The sequence below is a fragment of the Eutrigla gurnardus genome, assembly GCF_963514095.1.
Source record: "Eutrigla gurnardus genome assembly, chromosome: 14".
NCBI lineage: Eukaryota > Metazoa > Chordata > Actinopteri > Perciformes > Triglidae > Eutrigla > Eutrigla gurnardus.
In genome coordinates this window covers 26,758,105-26,781,657 of record NC_139937.1, presented here as the reverse complement: position 1 = coordinate 26,781,657, position 23,553 = coordinate 26,758,105, and the positions used below count along the sequence as shown (strand labels likewise).

General features: G+C 46.2%; 1 protein-coding gene across 6 annotated transcripts in view; it reads right to left on the bottom strand.

Annotated features, from left to right (window-relative positions):
- The window catches only part of cadm4 (cell adhesion molecule 4), a 216,598-nt gene that overhangs the window by 5,443 nt on the left and 187,602 nt on the right, over positions 1 to 23,553 (bottom strand). For 4 of the 6 annotated variants that reach the window (XM_084027263.1, XM_084027264.1, XM_084027268.1 and 1 more), the window contains 5 exons: positions 18,387 to 18,674; positions 14,528 to 14,689; positions 12,707 to 12,797; positions 7,676 to 7,848; positions 1,452 to 1,529 (listed from right to left, as the gene is read on the bottom strand). In XM_084027263.1, coding sequence (XP_083883389.1) covers positions 1,452 to 1,529; positions 7,676 to 7,848; positions 12,707 to 12,797; positions 14,528 to 14,689; positions 18,387 to 18,674 — 792 coding nt within the window. The remainder of the gene's footprint in view (positions 1 to 1,451; positions 1,530 to 7,675; positions 7,849 to 12,706; positions 12,798 to 14,527; positions 14,690 to 18,386; positions 18,675 to 23,553) is intronic. The other 2 variants (XM_084027266.1, XM_084027267.1) reach the window with 1 other exon arrangement.

Here is a 23,553-nt window from a genome sequence, read left to right as displayed (position 1 = left end):
TTCCCATTGTGTTGCATAAGGACACCATTCCTTCAAAGTCAGTTGGCTAACATGTAGGCTTTTGTTATTATTATTTGTTTTAGGAAATTTGAGATAAAGTTTTAGACAAACTAAAACTTTGAATCGGAAGAGTGTATTTTTTCTCTGTATTTTAGAGCTTTTGGTTTTTTTCCCCTCAGAAGTGAATGTGTTCTGCTGGTCTGAGGTCTGATTTCCAATGTGCCAGGGAGAAAAAGGATCCTGATAAACGGTGTGGCATTGAAGGTTCGGCCAAATCCAGTCTCGGGTTCACGGGTGATCCATTAAATAGCTATAAATGCCTGCCGTGAATCATTACGGAAGTGCGATCTATCCATTAAATCAGGGGTTCCCAAAGCGGGGGTCGCGAGACGCCGATGGGGGGTCGCAAGATGATTTTCATTCCTTTGATTGAGATGTCCTGCTTTTATCTAATAGTAAATTGTTTATGTAAAATCAGATTATGGTTGTCAGGCTGTTTTTTTCTTTTGTGTTGTCATTATTTGGATACGCCTATTAGTTCTTCCTGAACGCACGCATTCTTATGTTTCAGTCACCTCCGAGGATATCAGGGTCGCCAGTCTCTGGCCCCGGTTTGTTGGGGGTCGCCAGTCTCTGGCCCCGGTTTGTTGGGGGTCGCCAGTCTCTGGCCCCGGTTTGTTGGGGGTCGCCAGTCTCTGGCCCCGGTTTGTTGGGGGTCGCCAGTCTGTGGCACTGTTATGTTGGGGGTCGCCAGTCTCTGGCCCCGGTTTGTTGGGGGTCGCCAGTCTGTGGCACTGTTATGTTGGGGGTCGCCAGTCTCTGGCCCCGGTTTGTTGGGGGTCGCCAGTCTCTGGCCCCGGTTTGTTGGGGGTCGCCAGTCTGTGGCACTGTTATGTTGGGGGTCGCCAGTCTCTGGCCCCGGTTTGTTGGGGGTCGCCAGTCCGTGGCACTGTTATGTTGGGGGTCGCCAGTCTCTGTACATTTGTGTAGCGTCTCCCCGGACCTCCAGAGGCCAGTGTCAGTCGTTGCCAGTTCCTTAAACTCTTAATGCAAATTCATTAACAGTACCCACTGAGCATCAAGCCCACACACACACACACACACAAACGCTGACTGAGCAATGTGTGTGTGTGTGTGTGTGTGTGTGTGGGAACATCAAACAGCCAGTGATAAGAAAAAGGGAGAGAGTGGGAGGTTGCGCACATTGCACACCCAAGCATCTGCAGGCACGTACGCTCATGTAGACGCAGGGCAAAGGAAGGTTGCAGCAGCAGAAGTGTGTGTGTGTGTGTGTGTGTGTGTGTGTGTGTGTGTGTGTGTGTGTGTGTGTGTGCAGGCCACCTGAGAGTCATCAAATGGCCAGGGAAGGGAAAGACACCAAAGGAGAGCAGGGAAGGACGAAGAGGGAGGCGGAAGGTAGCGGAGGGAGGATAAAAAGGTGTGTGTGTTACCTTTCGGGTCCGGAGGCAGGATTAGGAGGGTTGGGGTGGCGGGAGTGGGAGGGGCCATGGTAATGACTGACACATTATCTACAGACAGACAGGGAATGGGGATAACACACACACACACACACATATACACACATGCAATTATCTACGACATGCAGTGACATTTCAACAAAAGGCGTTGCAGGGTTTTGTAGCAAAGTTACTACAAGCTATAAAACATGACACGTGCTTTATTACTGCTGGAAATTAATAGAGCGTCTCCGCTGCTCTCCCTCACCTCGCTGCTCGATAACCACCGGACGCCGTCTCGGAAGACAACTTCCTTTTGAAAAGGACGAGATGTATGAAGAACGGGAGGAGAGACTTATTTCAAACACAATGATCAGCGACCGAGGCCGATGCCATTTCGATACCGGAGACAAATGTTGCTAATTATTTTCCCAAATGGAGCGTGTGTGCAAAATGGAATCGATCCCGACCCCTGACAAGCGATAAGGACAAGGACTGATGGTGTTCTCTGGCAGGCCGCTGTGCCAGCTGCTGGGGGGGGGGGGGGGGGGGGTAAAGAAGACGTTTACAATGGGGAGGACATGCTTTAATGCAGCGGGGCTGAGGAGAATCACACCTGGCAGACTGACATTCATCTACGAGGCTCAGTTGGAACATATAGGAACACATTCTCTATCACTGACACATTCTCTATGGTAGAACGGCAGCAGAGACAGAGACATTGTCTGTGACAGATGCATTCCCAATGGAGCGGTGTCACACGGGACCCGCTCATTCAACGCAGAAACAATGGCTTGGATCTTGACACGTTCTCCGAATCAATGGCTGGGAGACAATGGTAGGTGGAAAGACAAGTCCATACCGCTGTTAAACACCCAAAAAGAATGGCTGACGGGAGGAGAAGAGTGTGTGTGTGTGTGCATCAGCACTTTGGGAGTGAATAACATGCCACTTCATCAAACAATCTCTATAAAACCGCAAGGTGTGAGGTAGTTGATGCACAACACACACACACACACACACACACACACACACACACACACACACACACGTGTGCATACAGGAAAATACAGTACGCACACCCACACTGCCCTTTCTGCTCAGGAGTAATTTATTGGTAAGTATTCCTCCGTCTCTTCTCTCCCTTTCTCCCAGTGGCCCTGAGATCATCAATCTCTTTTTGCACTCCTCTTATGTCAGCACTATACCTCCCTCCTGAGTTTTTTCTTCTTCTCCCTCCTTTTCTTTAAGTCTAGCCTTGGTGTCTCTCTCGGCGTAAAAAGAAGTGTTACATGATGCGTAGTGTGTTTCGTGGGAAAGACAAAGAGATGAGCAGAGTGAAGTAGAAAGAGGGAGGGAGGGAAGAAAGAGAGATGACCCAACACTTCAATAAGAACGTGTGGGCTGCTCTACTGTATGAGTGCAGATATGTTGTATGTGTGTGTGTGTATGTGTGTGTGTGTGTATGTGTATGTGTGTGTGTGTGTGTCACTTGAGCCCGAGGATTAATGGCCCGGGTTGCTGCACTAATTAACTGGATGCTGATTAATTTCTCTCGACTATCGCGGATGACCTAAAAATTGTTCTTTCTCACTACGTCCAACTTTTTCTTATCGTTCCTCACTTCCTGTTCCATTGTTCTTCTTCAACCAAACTCTTCCCGTCATCTTGCAATCCCTCCCTCCCTCCCTCCCTCGCTTCTCCTACATCCGCCTGCCTCTCTGCTTTCAGTCCTTGGCGACTTCGCTCCCCCGCCGCCTCTCCTCAACTTAATTAAGGAGAATGCCATACAGCTGTCGTCCTCTTGGCCGATAGCGTCCCTTTTTTTTTCTTTTCCCGACATCATATTGTTATTCATTAACACTATATGGCTGCCAATCAGGCACAGAGCCCATGTTATTTCGAGGGATTGGATGTGGCGGCACTTGGGATAATGACGTTTCTTGCTCCTATCTCGTTCTCGCAGAAGCGCGCCTGAGGATACACCGCGCCGCCATTTTGGATGAGCCCCCCCTGTTATTATTTCATGTTCGGTGTTCCCTGATTATAAAGGGCTTTGCCCAGAGCAGTGGTGGGGCCAGCTGTCAATCACAGCGCCGACTGCTGGGCATTGGTCGGGAGTCCGCTGCTGGAGCCGTGAAGGCCGACACCGATTGGCCGAAGCCTCATTCAGGATTCACGCCAGGTGTGTTGGAGGAAAGCAAACTTTCTCCACATCATCTCCGTCTGGCTTCCTCTGCCACTAGCCCCCAAAACCTTTTTTTCACTTTCATTCTTATTCCATGTTTTCTGAAAGTCTCACTTCATTAAACACAGGACTATGTTTTTCATTCCAATTATCCTGACGGCTCATTACAACAGCCAGGCAGACACAGACTAATCCCTGGTCACCTAGCTTCCCTCTCCATCTCACTGCGTACCCATCATTTCATCCTCCCATCACTCCCCTATGCTATCCTTCTAACCATCAGTCTGTCTGTTCTCACCGTGCTTACACACACACACACACACACACACACACACACACAGAAGTGTGTCACATATATGACAATAACAATATCTCCTCTGTCTCTCTCTCTAGTTTTTCTACATCTCCTACTCTCTCATGCAATTCAATTCTAATGGGTTTTATTGGCTTGGCGATTCATCTGAGTGCAGCAGCTCAGTTCAATTACATAAGGAAGCCCTCTGGGCTTTTCACCAGCCAATCAGCAACACTCTCCTCACAGTCACATGCACACACACATTCACACGCACTTACAAAAAATACATAAAAAAAATGTAATTCCTCCCTAACAATAGTGGCACAGATATGAAAGAGGCCACATCCGTGTGTGTGTGTGTTTATGTGTGTGTGTGTTTATGTGTGTGTGTGCTCCGTGATTAATTCAAAACAATTTCTAAAATTCTGTATCATTACTGACTTTTTCTGAAACTAGTGGGAAGTTAATTTCATTGCATTATCTTGTGTGCACACATGCACTCTCTCTCTAAATCATCTTACATACTAAAGTGCACGGACACACACACACACACACACACACACACACACACACACACACACACACGAGAGTGAGCAGCCAAAACGAAGCTTGACTCCGCCGCGTCACATCCTCTCTGCAGAGAGCCCCCCCCCCCTCTGTTCTCCGGCGCCAGCGTTAAGCCGTCGCACCTCATAAAGAGACAGCACCTCAAGCAACCATGTGACAAAGTGACGGGCGCGTTTGCCTGAGTTTGTTCTCCGTGTACGCGCCCTGATGGCAGATAACTCCACCGAGGGAAGGCTGACACCAAATGAGACAAAGAGAGACGAGCAAGCGGTAGATTTTTCTGCACCTGCAATAAAATGGTTCTTTTTCTGCTGACTCGTCCTTTTACAACACACATCCTCCAACGCTCTCCACCTTGCCCCCCCCCCCCCCCTTCTCCCAGTGCACCCTGGGATTCCCTCTGGGAAGGCTGGTAGCCAACTAAACTGACATTCCGTTTATCTGACAGCTTGTGGTACTGCATGTTAACCCGCGTTCGACCTCCATCGTCCTTCTTCTCTCCCCTTTTCATCCCTCCCCCGTTCCCTCCCTAACAACTCCTCACTTCCATTCACTTCTCTTCTCTGTGCCACATCCTAAGAAACCCTGGCTTTCCTCGAGTAAAGAGACTAAACTGCAGCTGAACAACGAGAGCAGAGGGCGAACTGATGGTAATGTGCAAAACAGTTGAAAGGGTGTGGGTGTGATGAGGGGGAGGAAGTGGACAAGAGGTGTAAAAGGTGAGAACAGAAGGGGGAGATGAAGGGGGAGGGAAGTCAAGGAGAGGAAAGGGAGAGTAAGAGAGGAGACAAAGAGATGGATGGAGAGGTCCAAAGCACAAGAGAAGGAGCAAGAATGCAGAGATCTTTTTTTTCCATCATAAGAGCTTCGTTACAAAATGAGATATTTTCAATTTGAAAAAAATAATAAATAAATAAAATACCTACACCTACTATAACAATGTGGGCGCTGGAATGAGAAAAAGGTGTTGGAGTTATGACTCATCTCAACATATTCTAGAGCATAATCATATTTATGCTCAATACTGGCCGATAAACGTACTCAATCATCAGAAGGTCCACTTACACAGCATCAAATCATCCTCGCTGGTTTATCCGCATCAGCAGTGATTTATAGCAAACACATATAATTAGCTCACATTTGCAAAGAGGCGCGTCGCTTGGAAAACATCATAGCCCGAAATGCACAAGTTAGTCGGACATTTCTCATGAAAGATGGAAGAAAAATTGCGGGAAAAATTGAGAGTGACTTCCAGTCGCCTGCAGATTAATATGATGTCAGAATCAACATCTCTGAGCTCTTTGAGATACGGTTTGAAACAATCTGCCTCGTGGGTGAGTGCATTTTATTTTTTGTTAAGTACGGCAAACCACCACTGATACGGGACCACAGCAGAGGGATTTAAGAAGCTGATTGCTTGAAAGCCGTGGTGCAGAGCAGAGGAGTTGAAGCCTGGCTTATGTTGGCGATGTGGATTTCTGGTCTTTTATGGATTTTGGTCGAAGCAAGATTCCTTACTTTAAACTTTAAACATACCCCCCCTCCGTTTTCTCATAATAAGAGAGGGTAAGTGGGGGGAGAAGAAAAAAACCAAGATCAATCAAATGAATGAAATGGGCGAGAAATAATTAAAAAAATAAGGATAAATGACGAAATGTAGGAAAGAAGAAACGGCACGGAGAAGATCAAATGAAGACGACAGCTAGAAAATGGTGAGGGGAGGAAGCTGAGGAGGAGGAGGGAAGAAGACAGAACATTTTTCTAGGTGGCAACGCACATCAAAGCCCGACATGTCTAACCTTCTCGGAGAGTGAGAGAGAGCCGGAGACACAAAGAGAGAGGCAGAGTGGGTGGGAAGTCACCTTTCATCTTGCCACTATTGCCACCCTTGATGCCCGTGGAAAGCTGCCATTATGTGCGGCGTTTGATGCTGCGCTTGGAAGAGGGCGTGCGATGGTTGTGTGCGATGGAGAGACGAGGGGGCGCTCGCCAAAAGCAGCCCCATAAAACGGTTACATAAGATATCACACGTCTCCACTTTCAGCTCCAATTCAGGGCACTTGGGTGCAATCACACGAGCAACCAGCAGGGGGAGAGTGGTCGAGATCAAAATCAAAAACCTAATTAGGCCACGGGTTGGATGCGAAACAGTAGAAGCCTCTAACAGTGAGCTAGCGCTGCGGTTTTAGCGCCGCCGCCGTTTGACTGCAAGGTTGTTTCAACCACAACATTAACATGCATCTACACCTCGTTTCTTTTTTTTCAGAACGGGATTCGGTCTCGGGGAGAGAGTTGGCCAATTTGTCCCATTTTTCTGAAAAGTAACCGTCGTGATGTTTTTGGGAGCTCCAGCGGCGTGCCACCTATCTGGGTCAACCTTCATTAAGGATTTAGCGACAACCGCCGGTGAGGTGCAACATCTTGGAAAGCGTGTGAAGGCTGACAACAAAGCCCCCCCCCCGATACTTGTGCTCATTTGATTTGCCTGAATTTTAAATGCAACAGACGTCTTCTCCTCGCCAAACGTCCAACAGATTCACCGTTAATACTTTGTCGCTGTCTTTGTCTCCAACGGGTCGCATTGTGAGATTAATTTAGTTGTCAAAACATCTGGAGTCTTTATTTATTGCACTCGATGGTAAAAGTTAGTTTTATTCCCCCGGAAGAGAGGACGGGGGTCACAGGGGACGAGATGAATTGCTTCTTTACAAGAGATTGCCTGAATAATGATGTCGGTGACTAGTAGCTGAGCGTGGTGGAGTCGATATCTCTGTTGAATCAATAGCACAGGAGCTTTAGCAGAGGTTTCCCGCTGTGTACAGAATCAGGAAAAACAAATAAAGCCAAAAGACAGATGAGACAAGCAACAGGATTTAATGGGCCTGTTGTCCAGCGGCAGAGCAGCCAGACTCCAAAGACAACTGGCAAGATAAAAGGATCGATCAAATCTAAAAGAGATTTCTCAAAAATAATATCATCAAAACACGAGAATTGTAACAAACAAAAAGATCCATGGAACGTATACTTAACGGTTACCAATTACCCGAGCTGCTCAAACTGAATATGAAAGCGATGGAGAGAGAGAAAATCAATGGTGCAACTTTTGGAGCACACAAAGAAAAACTGCAACATATAATGAATCAGCCTTTCTTCTTTTGATTTACTCACCATACACCAGCAGGGTGTAGTGGTCGGCGGCGCGGCCGTAGTTGTTCTGGGCCTGGCACAGGTACGTTCCGTTGTGTGACTGGCTGAGACGGGATATCTGAAAGGTGGGGCCGGAAATCTCGGCCCTCTCGGGGAGGGACTCGTTGATCTTGGACCACTGGATGTTCCTGGGCCTGAGGGAAGCAGACAGAGAGGTTCCATCATGCTCAAATCATACGTCCATTGATTGATTTGATAAATGATTCAGCAGCTTTGAAACTCAGTGTAAACATAAAAGCATGAGGAGAAAGTAGAAAGGAATGGAGTCGGAGATTTAAAGTAATCAAGAGGTGTTTTTTTTCTTTTCTTTTCTTCTTTTCCTTTTGTTATTGTTTGATATATAAATATATAAATAAAAGGTACAAAAAAGGTACAAAAGGGGCTCAGAGAAGGAGCCAATGGCAACGGAGAGCCGCATCCTGACCAATTACGAGGAGATGGATGGTCAGAGGGTGGCGATGGTGTGGAAGGGTTTGGCAGAAGGGGGAAAGGAGGGCAGAGAGAAACAGAGTGTCAGATGTGCAGAAAGGAGGAGGAAGAGAAAAAGATGGAATAGAAAGAGTGTTGCTGGAGGAGGGAGACGGAGAGGAGGCATGCTGGGAGATGAAGGGAAAGGAGCAGGCAGACGAAATTAATTGGTCATGAAAGAGGGAAAGGCAGAGCAGACAGGAGGTGCAAGGATTACAGAGACATCCCAGCGAACAAGTGTGTGTGTGTGTGTGTGTGTGTGTGTGTGTGTGTGTGTCTGGCTGAGTGTCATGGCTCATGCCATCCTGGCCAGATTACAATCCTGATTCATCTGGGTTCTAATCCCTCAGGGCGCCTAATTAAACCTCTTTCTTGCTTAGTCACACACACACACACACACACACACACACACACACACACTATATATATATATATATATATATACAGTATATACATCCACACATACATACTCCCACTCAGTTACTCCTTCAAAGGCCAACGCACAAATAAGCAGGCGATTAAGCCAAAATGACAAGACATCATCTCCATCTCTCCTCCTAATAACAGGCAAACCATAACTGCACCCCTTCATCGGACAGGAAGTGGAATATAATTGGTCATTAATACTTAACAGGCAGTAAGCGGGGGCCAGGGAGCAGGTGGGAGGGGCGGTCCAGCGTGAGATGAGGGTCAGAGTCCAGAGCAGCCCCCGCCACACCCACACACACACACACACACACACACACACCCACCCACACCCACACCCACACACCCACACACCCACACACACACACACACACACACACACACACACACACTTGGGCACACACTTTACTGGGGAGCTTTAGTGGACTTGATGCCCACAGACAGACGGGCCATCTAGGGGAGGGTTTAACAGCTTAGGACCCAATACCCTTCTGGAAAGTGCACAAAGGGCTGTGATCACACTCGAAAGGGGCTTTCTGCTTCGAGGGCCGGCTCTTTAAAGTGTTGATTGCTGATTGGAGGAGCTCCGCCGTCACATGGATGAGTCACACAGAACTTTATGAGATGTCCACATCCGTACTCTTCTGGTAACCTCTCTGCTTTCGCCTTAAGCTCCATTTCCTGGCCGTGCTTCATGCAATAAAATATGGATCAGGTGTTTTTTTCATCTGTCCATCAAACACGGTGTGTCAGGTCTGGGTTACAGAACTTAATTTGACTATCTCCAGTGACTTGACAAGGTGTCAATTGTATTTCGTCCGCGCCGTCGGTTTTGTGCTGCAGAGAGTTTCGGGGAGATGACGCTTTGGAAATTGGATCACAGAATATGGGCTGAACGGACTGACACATCAAAGTTTAAACCTCTTCAATCTAACCACCGAGACGACTGCAGAGGTCCGAGATTAATGGGGGGACCCAAACTATTCAGAGCACCAATGGAAGCACCGCTGTGGTTCAACAATGATCACGGGATTCTTCTGCTTTTCTGGACAGGAAAACCAATCTAAATCTCAGGTTTTGTGGGGGGGGGGACTGATAAAAATAAAACAATTCCATTAATATATAATATATATAGTCAGTTGAGACCACAGAAACAACTCTTCTGCTTCTGATTCCAATAAAATATTCTGATGGGTTCTGTGATATTACATTAGACACCCTTGGTTTGAATGCAATTATAGTTCAAAGGATGATGCATTTGCGGATTGAATGGCCCCATTATTTGGGGAAGACAGCATGTGGCCGTACTTAATTTTTGATAGTCTACTTCCTCTAATAATTTCCCAGAATGTAGTTGATACCAAGTTGCTGTTCATTTCCGAGGACAGCTCTTGGAAAGCACCGATGTATCTCGCGGTAATTATAGGGAATATATTGAAGTTGGTGGAGATTAGTAGTGCTTTGTAATTACTTGAAGTTTCCAAAGGAAGGCCCCTGGAATTATGTGGGATAGTAATTATATAGAAAGAGGTCAACTTAGTGTTCAATTTAACAACACGTAATAAAGCGAGAAGGGGTGAGATCTCTTATGTGCCGCTTGCTATTTTAAGCTACTTAGAGGGAGAAGCTCTGATTCATTTTTCTTTTGGGAACTTGAGAGCTGATAAAGTGCAGATGTTCTCCTAACAGTGATGCCCTGCTTTGCTCTCAAACATTTGGTAGCCGTCCAAGAAAAAAACCACGGTTTTCTGCTGCGGCCAGTGAAAAGCTCGGCTGGAGCAGTCAGAGGTCGCTCAAGGACGAGTCCACAAAAACACAACAAGATGTTTTTATGTAAGAAAGACAGCAATTACACGGAAAATAAACAGTACGTGTGATAAAGCTGTCTGTGTGATATTCACAGACCGTCTTTCTTATTAATCTTTACGGCCCATAAATCACACTTGTCCGACCAGGTAAAACTCGGGATGTTGTGTCTGTTTGTGTTCAGACTCTAAGAGTTTGGAATCTTCCAAACTCCCCGCTGTGGTTCCTTCTCATTATCTTTGGTATTATGATACATATTTCAATATACAAAGAAACGCCAGCAAACACCGTCTACAGTCTGGAGTCACAGCATAAAAACCTTTGAAACTTTACCCTTGAAACAGATTGCCTGTAAAAAAAAAAAATCTGAAAAAATCCCATAATATTTCAGCAGCTGGGGCACTAAAAAATACTTTAATTTAATGGAATATAACTAACCCATAAAAGTACAGTAATTGTCCATAATTAAAATACAGTTTGGAGCTTTAATTTTACATGGTATCTTGTGCTTTTTAGTGTTTAATGAAGCATATTTGAATAATTGTATTTATTTACAGCTGTTAAAACAATAAACCAAGCCATGATTACGACCGTACACTGCCATAATACTAATAATCAGGCTTCAAATCACAGAGGAGGACTGTTTTTATCATATAATGTGACGTAAAATCGTATATTATCTGTATGTGATGACATGTCATGTGGCCGTCGTGGTCGTTTGAGGCATACAAATAAACAAATCAATCAATAAATCCATGCAGACACCAGCTGTTTGATGGTATTACAACCTGAATGTCCTTGTCACAGCAGCTCCAATCTCTTTCGCAAAACAGCCTTAATGTGAATACTTGCCGTCCCATAATAGCATTCTGTAAAATGTAGTGTTTGTAAGAACCGGCGTTCAACTTGGCAACCTCCCGCACGTCACTGTCAATCAAACGCTTCCCGCGTGTCCGTAAGCCGATTTGTCGTCGCTTTGTCGAGATGAAGCTTTTTATACTTTCTGATTATTTTGTCAGAAATTGGTATGGAATGAGAGAAAACACAAATGTAGTGCTATGACAACCCCCCCAAAAAGCTTCACAAGCAGCGCATATGTGTGGGTTTCATATCTTGTTGAGGGTGAAGCTGATTCAAAGTCTTTTAAAAAAGAAAAAAAAAATCATCATACCTCCTTAAATCAAAAGATCGTGATTTAAGGAGCTATAATGCGTTTTTAAAAAAGATATTGGGCCCTAGTTTCGTAGACCAGGCGTAGTCTGGGTGCAGCACACCTGCGCCACGCCGACGGGGTGTGTCCGCCTGGACTTAGTTTCGTGCACAGCGAAGTCGGGCGCAGGTACGCCTCCCGTCACTCCTACTCCCGCGAGTGGGAAAGAGGGAGGAGAGAAGGCGTGGAGTGGGATTAACACAGCCGATTCAGATCTTCACCGCCTTTGATCTGACGTCAGACGTGACGGGACAATCTACCGGTATATAGATATAAATTCAAGTGTTGATTAAATAAGCTGCATTAAATAGTGTTTGTTGTGATTATTTATTGCATTTAAATGTGCCCGGAACTGTGGAAACCTGCCTGTGAGGTCTTGGTGACGTGTACGCACTGCGCGCCGGTGAGCCAAACTGCCACTCCGCCAGCTGTAATTCGCCTTGCGCCGAGAGTAGACCAGGTTGGAGCTGGCGGGCTTTCGGCGCAGTCTCGGCGTGGCTTTTTGGCACGAAACTTCCGCTGCGCCAAGCTGAATCTGACGCCTCCCCCTGGTGATCCACCAAACTGCCAAACTGACCGTGCGCAAGGCTGCGCTGGACGAAACTTGCATTGCGCCGGCTCCGCCACCCTGCGCCGTGCCAAACTAGGGCCCATGGAATCAAAAAACTCTGCATACCTGCTTGAATCATGCGATTGTGATTTAAGGAGGTATGATGAGTTTTTTGACAGACATTTTAAAAAGACATTGAATCAAAAAACTCTGCATACCTCCTTAAATCATGAGATATGGATTTGGATTATCAACGGAAGTGGCGATCATTAACTGAATTTACGTGACAAATAAGTCAACGTTGGGTTAAAATAACAATGTATTATTACCTTAGCACATGTGCTGTGTAGGATGTGCTTTGTCTTTGTGTATGTATGTGCACACACACACACACACACACACACACACACACACACACACACACACACACACACACACACACACACACACACACACACACACACACACACACACACACACACACACACACACACACACACACACACACACACACACACACACACACACTTACAGAGGGTTCCCGGTGACGGAGCAGGTGAGGCTGAGCGAGTCGCCCTCTCGTAAAATGCCAAAGGGAGGAATGATCCTCACTGTTGGTGCAACTGTGAGGAGAAAAGAAGAAGATCATTGAGAACGGACGCGACGGAGAAAACAACAGTCACACTAGTAAACAAACGGATCAAATGGGATCAAAATGGAGTGCCAATCTGAGAGGCTGGGGAACAAAAAGAAGAGGAAAATCAGGATTGAGAGAGCGACAGCGAGTGAACAAACAGGGAGAACAAGGGTAAAGTGGAGGGGTCTTTAACATCTGTTTCCAAGACAACCAGCCGACAATCCTACGGCTGAGACACCTGTTATCATGAGCAGCCCACCGCTCCGGCAGCTGCTGTTCCGCACTTGCATCAGCAATGGAGCGATGGGAAGCCAAATGCACGCTGACACTCGGTCATTATTACAAGTTCTCTGGCTGGAGGAACCACAAGCTCACAGATTGACAAAACTGTTTCATATTAATCATCGTGATCGATCAACAAATATTAGTATACATGTGGCAAATTAATTGTAGCCAAAGACTGATGCAGAAGCACTCGCTAAATAGGAAGAATATCACAGACGGTAAATATTTATACATGCCTGAGGAATGTTTGACTATCCAGAATGATTGATGCATTATGGGATATGAATCATATTAAACTGACAGGAATACTAATATGCAGGAGAGAACAAATGGGGTGAATATATTTGTTGACTCGTAGACAGCATCACAGTAACAATGGTGGAGAAAATAATTATACGCACTTCTGGCATCGACTTTCATTGAATATGAATGGTATTGATGTATCAAGCAACGGCTGAAAATCTAAATCCAGACCCTCCCTATTGATGTGCCACTTTGTTTTCTGAATTAAAGAAAGGATTTGCAGACATAATACCAAACGAATATCATTAAATAGTTTACTGAATAGTGAGAACTTTTTTGTTTGTCCACATAGAAAAAAAAACAAATGACAGATGTCAAAACTAAAGCAACAGAAGTAAAGTTTAAATATGCGATGGGATTAGAAGCGAACAAAATGGATTTACATTTCAAATTATTACATTAAATTATTAATTTCAGACTTGTTTCAAGGATACGGATCAGAGCTGTCTGGCTTTTTTAAGATTAATCTGACTGAACCGTCTACAGATTTGTGCAAATATTGTGAATTCAGCTTGAAATATAAACACGGTTCTATCTGAACTCGTTGCCCTGAGTGAATATTAGACTTAAGCCAATTCGAAATTTAAATCCCTCAGTATTTTTTCACTGTTTCACCTCAGATGGAGATTTCGCAGCATAATAAGCCATCCGTCAGTCCTCCAACAGCACTGGGATCACTGCACACGGCCTGCTGATGTGACCCAGGTTCTCTCAGCTGATGTTGGTTCACCGTTTCAAACCACAGGCCGGGACCCGGACCTGGCCGCAGGCCGCCGTTAGCACCCGCTCTCTGCACGACATGCTTTATGTATTAGCTTTTAACGAGAGCGGGTCTCGCACAGGGCAGCTTTGAATATCCATGTTAAAATCCCGACTGTGTATAAATGAGCTTCATTATGAAATGAGATATCCACCCGTTTGAAAATCGAGGCTGCTACTCTGGCAAAATTATTGAGGGGCATTAAAGCTGCGATAATGAATAGTAGTGAAGTAGCAACTTAAGGGACAGCAATACAGATGGAATTATTTGGCAATGAACGTTAAGTTACTTCATTTGTGGATAGAAAGCGTGTTGACATAAAGTGCACACACACACACACACACACACACACACACACACGTGCTTACAATTCACATCCAGGCGGTAGTGTCGGATCCTCTTCTGCCCGCCGAGCGCCGGGCTCATCGCCTCGCAGCTCAACGCCGCCCCGTTGTCTTTCCTTTCCACAGGGATCCGGATGGTGCTGGAGACGCTGAATGTCTTGGTGTCGTCCTGCTGGGACACCACACCTGGAGAGAGAGGAAGACGGGATGAGATGATGGAAGTGGAGTTGCCAAGAAGCAAGCTGTCATTTTCCCTGCTGAGACATCATACCTATGGTAGGAGGGGGGACAGACTTTTGTGAATAGAAGAATTGAACGTGACTGAAAGGAAGAAGGCGTTAGCGACTGATGAATGGCCTTCTAGCAGCGGCACCAGGTACCTGCAGAGGAGAGGATGAGTGGAGAGGAGGAGAGGGGAGGAGAGGACAAGAGAGGAGAGGAGGTGAGGTGAGGAGAGGGGAGAGGCACCGGGTACCTGCAGAGGAGAGGATGAGTGGAGAGGAGGAGAGGGGAGGAGAGGACAAGAGAGGAGAGGAGGTGAGGTGAGGTGAGGTGAGGAGAGGGGAGAGGCACCGGGTACCTGCAGAGGAGAGGATGAGTGGAGAGGAGGGGAGGGGAGAAGAGGGGAGGGGAGAGGAGGGGAGGGGAGGAGAGGAGAGGACAAGAGAGGAGAGGAGGTGAGGTGAGGAGAGGGGAGAGGCACCGGGTACCTGCAGAGGAGAGGATGAGTGGAGAGGAGGAGAGGGGAGGAGAGGACAAGAGAGGAGAGGAGGTGAGGTGAGGAGAGGGGAGAGGCACCGGGTACCTGCAGAGGAGAGGATGAGTGGAGAGGAGGAGAGGAGAGAAGAGGGGAGAGGAGGGGAGGGGAGGAGATGACAAGAGAGGAGAGGAGGTGAGGTGAGGAGAGGGGAGAGGCACCGGGTACCTGCAGAGGAGAGGATGAGTGGAGAGGAGGAGAGGAGAGAAGAGGGGAGAGGAGGGGAGGGGAGGTGAGGAGAGGGGAGAGGCACCGGGTACCTGCAGAGGAGAGGATGAGTGGAGAGGAGGAGAGGAGAGAAGAGGGGAGAGGAGGGGAGGGGAGGAGAGGACAAGAGAGGAGAGGAGGTGAGGAGAGGAGAGGGGAGAGGCACCGGGTACCTGCAGAGGAGAGGATGAGTGGAGAGGAGGGGAGGGGAGAGGAGGGGAGGGGAGGAGAGGAGAGGGGAGAGGCACCGGGTACCTGCAGAGGAGAGGATGAGTGGAGAGGAGGAGAGGAGAGGGGAGAGGAGGGGAGGGGAAGAGAGGACAAGAGAGGAGAGGAGAGGGGAGAGGAGAGGGGAGGAGAGGACAAGAGAGGAGAGGAGGTGAGGAGAGGAGAGGGGAGAGGCACCGGGTACCTGCAGAGGAGAGGATGAGTGGCTGAGGAAAGAATACGACAGAGAAAAGAGAAAAGCAATTTCCATCCATATTTCATGGCAATTATGAGCAGCAGAACTGTTTGTTTGCAGATGGCAAATCAACTGAATATTTGTGTGTGTGTGTGTGTGTGTGTGTTAAAGAAAGAGATAATAGAGAGAGAGAGAGCGAGAGAGAGAGAGAGAGAGAGAGAGAGAGAGAGAGAGAGGTGGAGGGGAGCGAAGGATAAATAGAGTTAATAATATGCATAACTGAATTGAGATTTTAACTGAGCCAGACACGAGAGAAAGGGGCATCAAAGGGACCAGGGTGATATATATATATATATATGTATATATATATGTATATATATATACTGTATATATATATAGAGAGAGAGAGAGAGAGAGAGAGAGCATGGGGCGAGGAGAGGACGAGTCCTGACATGAAAGAGGACGATAAGAGTGCTAAGTCAGAACTGAGAGGCGAGCGAGAAGGGAAGATGAACAGTTGGTTGACAGTCACATAATTGGGAGTTTGTGCTTGTCGAGAAAAAACACAACATATTATTACTCATAGCGCTCTGAGTTTTCAATTATTTGCCGGCGAGCAAATGAGGAGGCCCAATGGAGGCGTGAGAGGAGGACGGCGGCGGGAGCAGAGGAGCAGCAATGAGGGAAGATAGTGTCTTAATTAAAGAGGGCTTTCCCATATCTGTTGGGATCGGACTCTAACCTTTAGGGTCACAGTTCATTTAACTCAGGGCCAAAGGGAGGAGGGGGGGGGGGGGTCAACAGAGAGGAGACGGGAGGAGAAGGTAGGAAAACGAGGAGATAGGTTAGCAGGTGGGAGAGGGGAAAGACGAGGGGAGAAGACAGGAGATGAGGGGAGGACAAGAGGAGAGGAGATGAGGGGAGGACAAGAGGAGAGGAGTGAAGGGGAGAGGACAAGAGGAGAGGACAAGGGAGGAGATGGGAGGAGAGGACAAGAGAGGAGATGAGGGGAGAAGAGAGGAGACGAGGGGAGGACAAGAGAGGAAAGGAGGGGAGTGGAGGGGAGAGGAGGGGAGTGGAGGGGAGAGGAGGGGAGAAGAGAGGAGAGGAGGGGAGAGGACAAGAGGAAAGGAGTGGAGGGGAGAGAACAAGAGGAGAGGAGACTAAAGTGCAGCCCGTCTTCTCCACTAATAACGTCTTTTGCTAGCAATAACCGAGCTGAGGAGCAACTCGTCTCTGTCACCAGAGAAATTTAAAGGGGAAAAAAAGAAAGGGTGATTAGATGAAAAGAAAGGGAAGGAGCAGAGGGGAAGGACGGCAAGGGCAGAGACAGAATGATGGTGACAGCCGTCTTCTGACAGAGAAAAAGGGACGAGGCGGCATGAAAGAGACGCTGAGTGTCAGACAGAAATAGAAAGTCAAAGAGACAACGGCGAAACATTCTCAATGCATGTCCCAAAAACCACATTACTTCATCTGTGTGTGTGAATCATTCACGGACGGGAGGAATTCAAGATTAACGCAACAGTTTTGCCAGCGATTTGTACTTTTAAACAATGTTGTTGGTATTTATTAAGAATCTGAGATGAACGCAATAAGAAAAGATTATCTGCATAAATGAGCCTCCAGGTTTTTATTCTTCGGTCACCTGTCCAAGGTTTTCTGAGGAATTCTCTAATCAAAAGCTGTAGTATACACAAGCGCTTATTTAACAGCGGAGCGCGAAGAAATAATGATTTCTCGAAGGTTAAACAGACCGAAAGCAAGAGAAAGTTCTGTTTCAGATCTATTATTGAGTGAAGTGCCCCTTTAACTGGGAGAAGTCAAGGGAAACAGAGACTTAGAAAGAAAGGAGAGATCAAGGTACACAGACTGACAGAAGGCTTGTGGATTTATCAGAAGCTAAGAAGTGGAGAGTCAGAAAAAAAGAAAGTGTCTCCATGTGAACGAGAAGAGGAAAAGCGTATGATATAATGGTGTCCTTGTCGGATTGTGTGCAAATAAGACAAGAGCATAGGAATATATCTATAGATAGTGGCATTAAAGAGAAGAAGAAGGAGACAGAAAAGAAAGATGTCTACCTTCACATAGATCAACACACGTGGATACATACATATCTAACGTACGACTCTTCCCTCGAAAGGAACAGAGACAGTGAAGTTAACGAAGTTAACAGAGTTCACGTCTCAAAAAAGCACGTTTGATCATCTGGAAAACTAGATTGTCTTCTATAAATATTGCAAAGAACACTTGATCAGAATAATGGAAACAAGAGGAGAAGCGTCAGCGACCAGAAACCTTCATTTTCTCCATCAATCCATCTTAACCTTCTCCCATCAGCTGATCCCTCCATCAATCCATCAATCACCCGTTCATTCGTCCTTTTTTATTCAGCACTCAATTTGTGATAATTTACCCAAACCACTTCACTTCACCTGCCCCTTATTCCCCATTAGTTTCCTCGTTTATTTCTCATAGTCATCCACCCGTCCATTAGGCCCGTGTCAGCCACGTACCTGGGATCTCGCGGCCGTTGCGAATCCAGCGCAGCGTGGCGGCCGGCTTGCTGCGCGGCGACACGCAGGTGAGCTCCACCTCGCCGCCCTCCACGGCCTCCTGCTTCACCTCCACCGTGGGCGTCTCCGGGGGCACCGAGACGGAGAGCGTCGCCACCTGGTGGTGCGTGGCGTCCGTGTAGAGCTGGCAGAAGTAGCCGCCCTCGTCCGACACGCTGACATTGGTCAACGTGATGCGCACTAGCCGCGGCGAGAAGAGCACCATCTGGAAACGGTCGTCCTTCAGGGCTGAGGAAGAGAATGGGGGAGGTGGGCGCGGAAGTGAGACAGCATGGGATGGTGGGGAGAGGGAGCCAAGGTGGGAAGGAAAAGAGGGGAGGGGACAGGAAGAACGGCAAGAACAAGGTGAGGCGAGGTGAGTAACCTTGGAGACATTTGTCCCAATGTGACTGTGAAGTGAGACGAAATTAAAATGAGTAAAAACAATGTGGAAGCAGCAACAGAAATGTGTTTTCTCTGGGTCGTGTAATTGATTCATTTTTTTAATAATGCTTCAGAGCATTAAAGTTGATTTGAGGCCTTTTTAACCCTTTAGGATCACTTCCCCAGACATATTGTGCAAAGTCTTGCTATTTTATTAGAGATATTTTATTAGAGATTGTTTATTTATTTTTAACTCAAAATCCAATATTTTATTCTTCCTGGAAAATAAGACAAGAGACCTGCTTACATCCGCTAGTATCAACCAATTTCAATCATTACATCCATCCATCTGCAACTTCAGCTAGAGACGGTCGTATTTACCGTTTCACCTCGACACTTGTTTTTGTCATTGCTTGAAATACACCATGAACTATAAAATACCAACATGAGTGTCATATACAGTTTTAACACATTTTACTGGCAGGCTTTTGTTTGCTTTACTTTTCTAATTTGTTCTCACAAACTCGTATTTAGTAGGCTGCAGTTTCTCCACAAGGGGGAGCTGTTTTCTCATTGATAGCTAAATAATCAGAGGAATTTATTATCGGGTTGTTGCATCCATGTTAGCCATTTTCTGTTTCTGGTCTTTTGGCAGATATGGAATATCGTATTAATATGAATGTTTCACAGCATCTTAAAATATGCCGTTTATATCTACATACAGAGTGTTTAGCCCAGAATGAACAAACCAAATATGGGCTCTAGACAGGACTATTAGCATCAGCATCAGCCACCCAGTCCTCCTACCAGCTGGGCACAGTAGAGAAGTTTCAGTCATAGATTGTATGTAAGTGGACATAGTCATCGTGATGTCACCCATTGTGGAATACCGTTTTGGAAGCCTCGAGGTTGGCATTTTGGCCGTCTCCATCTATTGCCGCCTGGTTTCAGGTGGTTGCAATCTGCAACCTTAAAGCTAGAAGTTGACCAAACGCTACGTACTGCACCTTTAATCCCAGCTCAGGGAGTGGGTCGCGAGATCCTTCTGGTCTCTCATTTAAGATTCAAGGTTCAACTTATTGTCACTGTAAAATTTACACAATGAAATTGAGTTTCTAGTCCCATTATTGCTTCATAAGAAAATACCAAAGAATTAAAGAAAACTAAATTATACTGTGGAGGTTGGAGTAAGTAAAGAAGCTGCTCTGAAGTCTGCTGGTACGGCAGCTGTTACACTTCTGTATCTCTTACCAGACGGCAGCAAGGTGAGCAGGCAGCGTTTTCTTCTTTAAATATCCTTTGGGCTCTCCGTAGGATCCTCCAGCCAGCGATATCACTGAGTACCGATGAAGTTCTGGGCGGTTTTTAATCACGATCGGTTTGGGCTTCGACGTAGACGCCATTCTAATTGGATTGACTCTTTTTTTAACCCAACTAAGAAAACAACTTTCAATTACCAAAAAACACGACACCAATTTAGACATCTGGAAAACTCCTCCATGAGACCAGCGATTCAGAGGCCAAACAAAAACTAGTTACAGCGATTGCTTCCACTTTTAAGATTTACACCTCTGGTTGCAGTTGAATGACATTGTTAGGGCCTGGTTTATTGGCAATTTGCATTAATAACAAAATGCATTGTTAATTAAAGTATTTTTTTCAGTTCATCCTTTAGAATACAGTCTGTTTTTCCTTTTTTGCAGGCAGTAATTAGCAAGTAAATCATGCACAGCGGTATGCAATCACTCATTCCTTCGCTCAAAGTGTAGTTTGCTCTGTGTTGGCAAACAATCAGTTTTATCTTCCAGTCTGTGAAGGAAGTAGAGTTTTCACCACCCTCTAATTTGTGATGTCACTCCCGTGGACAGTGATGCAGAGGGGGGGGAACCAGAAAAACATGGGAGAAATAGTGTCTGTGACAGCACCCCCGACGACTTCTAAATCTAAAGCTCAGTTTGATATGAAAAAGTTCAGAGAGAGTTTGCTAAGTCGGTCTCGGCGGAGCAGCCGTGGGCTGTACATTGATACAACGTAACAGATGTCTGCTTCCTCTCATTTCCCGCTTTGAGGTGGAAAGTGTTGTTCATTTTACCCAAGCACTGATTGGACCATCCTAAAACTAGAATGTATTCATTCATTCTCTTTATAACGGCCTGCTTTTATTCCTCTGTAAGCCCATTTCTAATTAGAGTCTGGCATTTTTATGGTGATCTTATTAGGTTTTAATCATTATTGTTTTACTTGCTGTGAAGCACTTTTTTAGAAAACGGCTATGCAAATAAAGCTTATTGCACAAGGAAGAAAATCATTTTAGGAAAACTATTGAATTAAATAGTGCCACCCGTTGGATGAGGGAGAGACATGCTAAATACTACAATTACAAAACAAACTCCAAATAATCAAAGATTGGAAACGGAGAGGAGGATTGACCACAGAGCTACACTCGCTAACCCACACAACAGAAGAAAAGAAACTGCAGAGAGGAGTTGGACAATGTTCCTTTTGTAACTCAAGAAAGAGGTTTGAAAAATGCAGATAATAACAAATAGCTAATAACAGTCTGTGGGCGACGGCGGCTCGATGTGCATAGATTCTCACTCGAGACTTCGTATCGACTCGATTGTGAATCCGCTCCGTCACATCCCCCGTCTCTACTTTTCATCCCGTCGCTTCTTTGTGTCGCTGTGGAACGGCGGACACGTCCCTGATGTAACGACCGGTCATCTCGTGTCTTATTCAACACAACGCAAACAGTAAAGGTACTGGCTTTGTGTGGGAGGAAGAAAGAAACTCTTACAGCTCCATAATGTGGCAGGTGGGGAGAAAAAGAAAATGACATAGGTAGAGACAGAAATCCACAGGGAGAGTCAGTCCTGGAAGTACACCACACTAATCCCTCAACCCCCCCACGGCATTGTCAGACAGCCATTCCCCACAGATAGGTAACCCCCCCCCCCTCTCTGCACTAAATGGCAGCTAAATGTCAGACTTCTGTTCGAGTCCAAGTTCACCTTTATTGTCCTATCTCATTTGCATGCTGAGGAGAGTTAGCAAGGGGAAGGGGGGGGCACTGAGGAGAGTCCATTTGGTCAGATCCACCACTATTACAGCTATCAGTGGCCCACAATCTCATTAAACACACCGCTGGCTGGTTTTCTCACCAGCAAACAGGCAGCCCCTAATTCACAGCACTTAACGGCAGCGCCTCTATTTTGGGGGCAGTTAGCGCCGAAAAAAGGCCTCGTTTTGTTTTGTTTTTTGCCTCGCCTAGATTATCTGGGCGCCAGATGGGCAGCGGGGCAGAAATGGAAGAGCCCTACAGCGAGCGACGGAGCAAACGTGGAAGGCAGAGCGAGCCAGAGTGAAATGTAATTTACGCTCCCGGAAAATGTCCCCCAACGAGGCTTTTCCGTGCTCGCCGAAGCCAAATTAGTTACGGGAAGCCGTCTATACTTTATACCTCGTATAACCTTTGGATCGCTTCCCAGTCGTTGTCGCATGGCGCCTCCTCCTCCCTGTTGCTGTGTTTTTTTTATCCCCCCCTCATTCTCTTTTTCCTCACTGATTGGGCTTCATGGCGCTGTCCAAAGCATGCAGGGCGGCTCTTGTTTAAATACTTAATGGAGCTTGATCTGATAGAATTGGCGGTGAGAATAAGGTTTTTATAAAAGCGGCGCCCTCAGCCTCCCAATTAACGCCGCTGGGTGATCGAGGAGACTAACAAGGGAAGAAAAAAAGGAAGGTAACAGCGGAAGCAGCTCTTTTTGTCTTCGGTATTTTAGACCTGATCCTGACTCCTGCTTTGAGAGACTGTTCCCGAGGGGGGAGGGGGCGCGGGAGTCCTGATTGTTGAATCAATGTAATTACGAGCGCTGGAAGTAATGATTAGAAATGTGAAACATGCATTCAAATGGAAATCCACCTACAAATACATGCGCTGGCAAGACGTTTGCATTTGATTTTCCGTGGGTTTTAAAAATACTACTTCAAGTATGTTGTAGCAGTTTGAGTCATGTGGAGGTTTAACTGCAGCTCTGGGTTTGCTTTTTACTTCCAGTAGTTTATTTAACCAAGCTTCTACACTTACGACGTCTCCCGACAGCGCTGGGATTGATGTGCCTTTATACACAGGAGAGGTGATGAATATGCAGCCGTGTTCATGGTTGCGTGAGACTTCTCAACAATCACGCTGGGAAAATTAGCACCTGTCACACACGAGTACAGTACAGTCCTTTTTTTCAGATTCCAAACCAATCAAAACCATTTTTGAAGCACGTCAGGATAATTGAGTGCGCTGACCGTTGAACTGAGAGGATCGTATCGTTGGATATGAAGAACACCCATAAGGAGAGCTGAGCTGGTAATTACGAGAGCCGGGGTGTCTTATATTGGGATGTAATTTGGATATAATGACAAGGCGTGCTCTTCTTCTGTTAATGAAGTACTTACAATAGGTTTCTGTGTGTTTTCCAGTTAATTGATTGATTTGTGTTTGTTTTGCAGTGTAACCACTTATTGACCACTGGTTCTTCTGCTCATTTGAATTTGACTTTGGGAGGAAAGTTGGCCTCATTCTCACATTTTAAACAGTCAACAGGTTTAACCACCAGCTGCGACTGGTTTGGTGTGGAAATCATTTTAAAGCCTGACCAGAGCATCCATTAGGTTTCTCGGCTGGTTGACCTCGTAAAGTCGACTGAAACGGCATTTATTCAGCTTCCATATCGTGACGTATTTGCCAGTG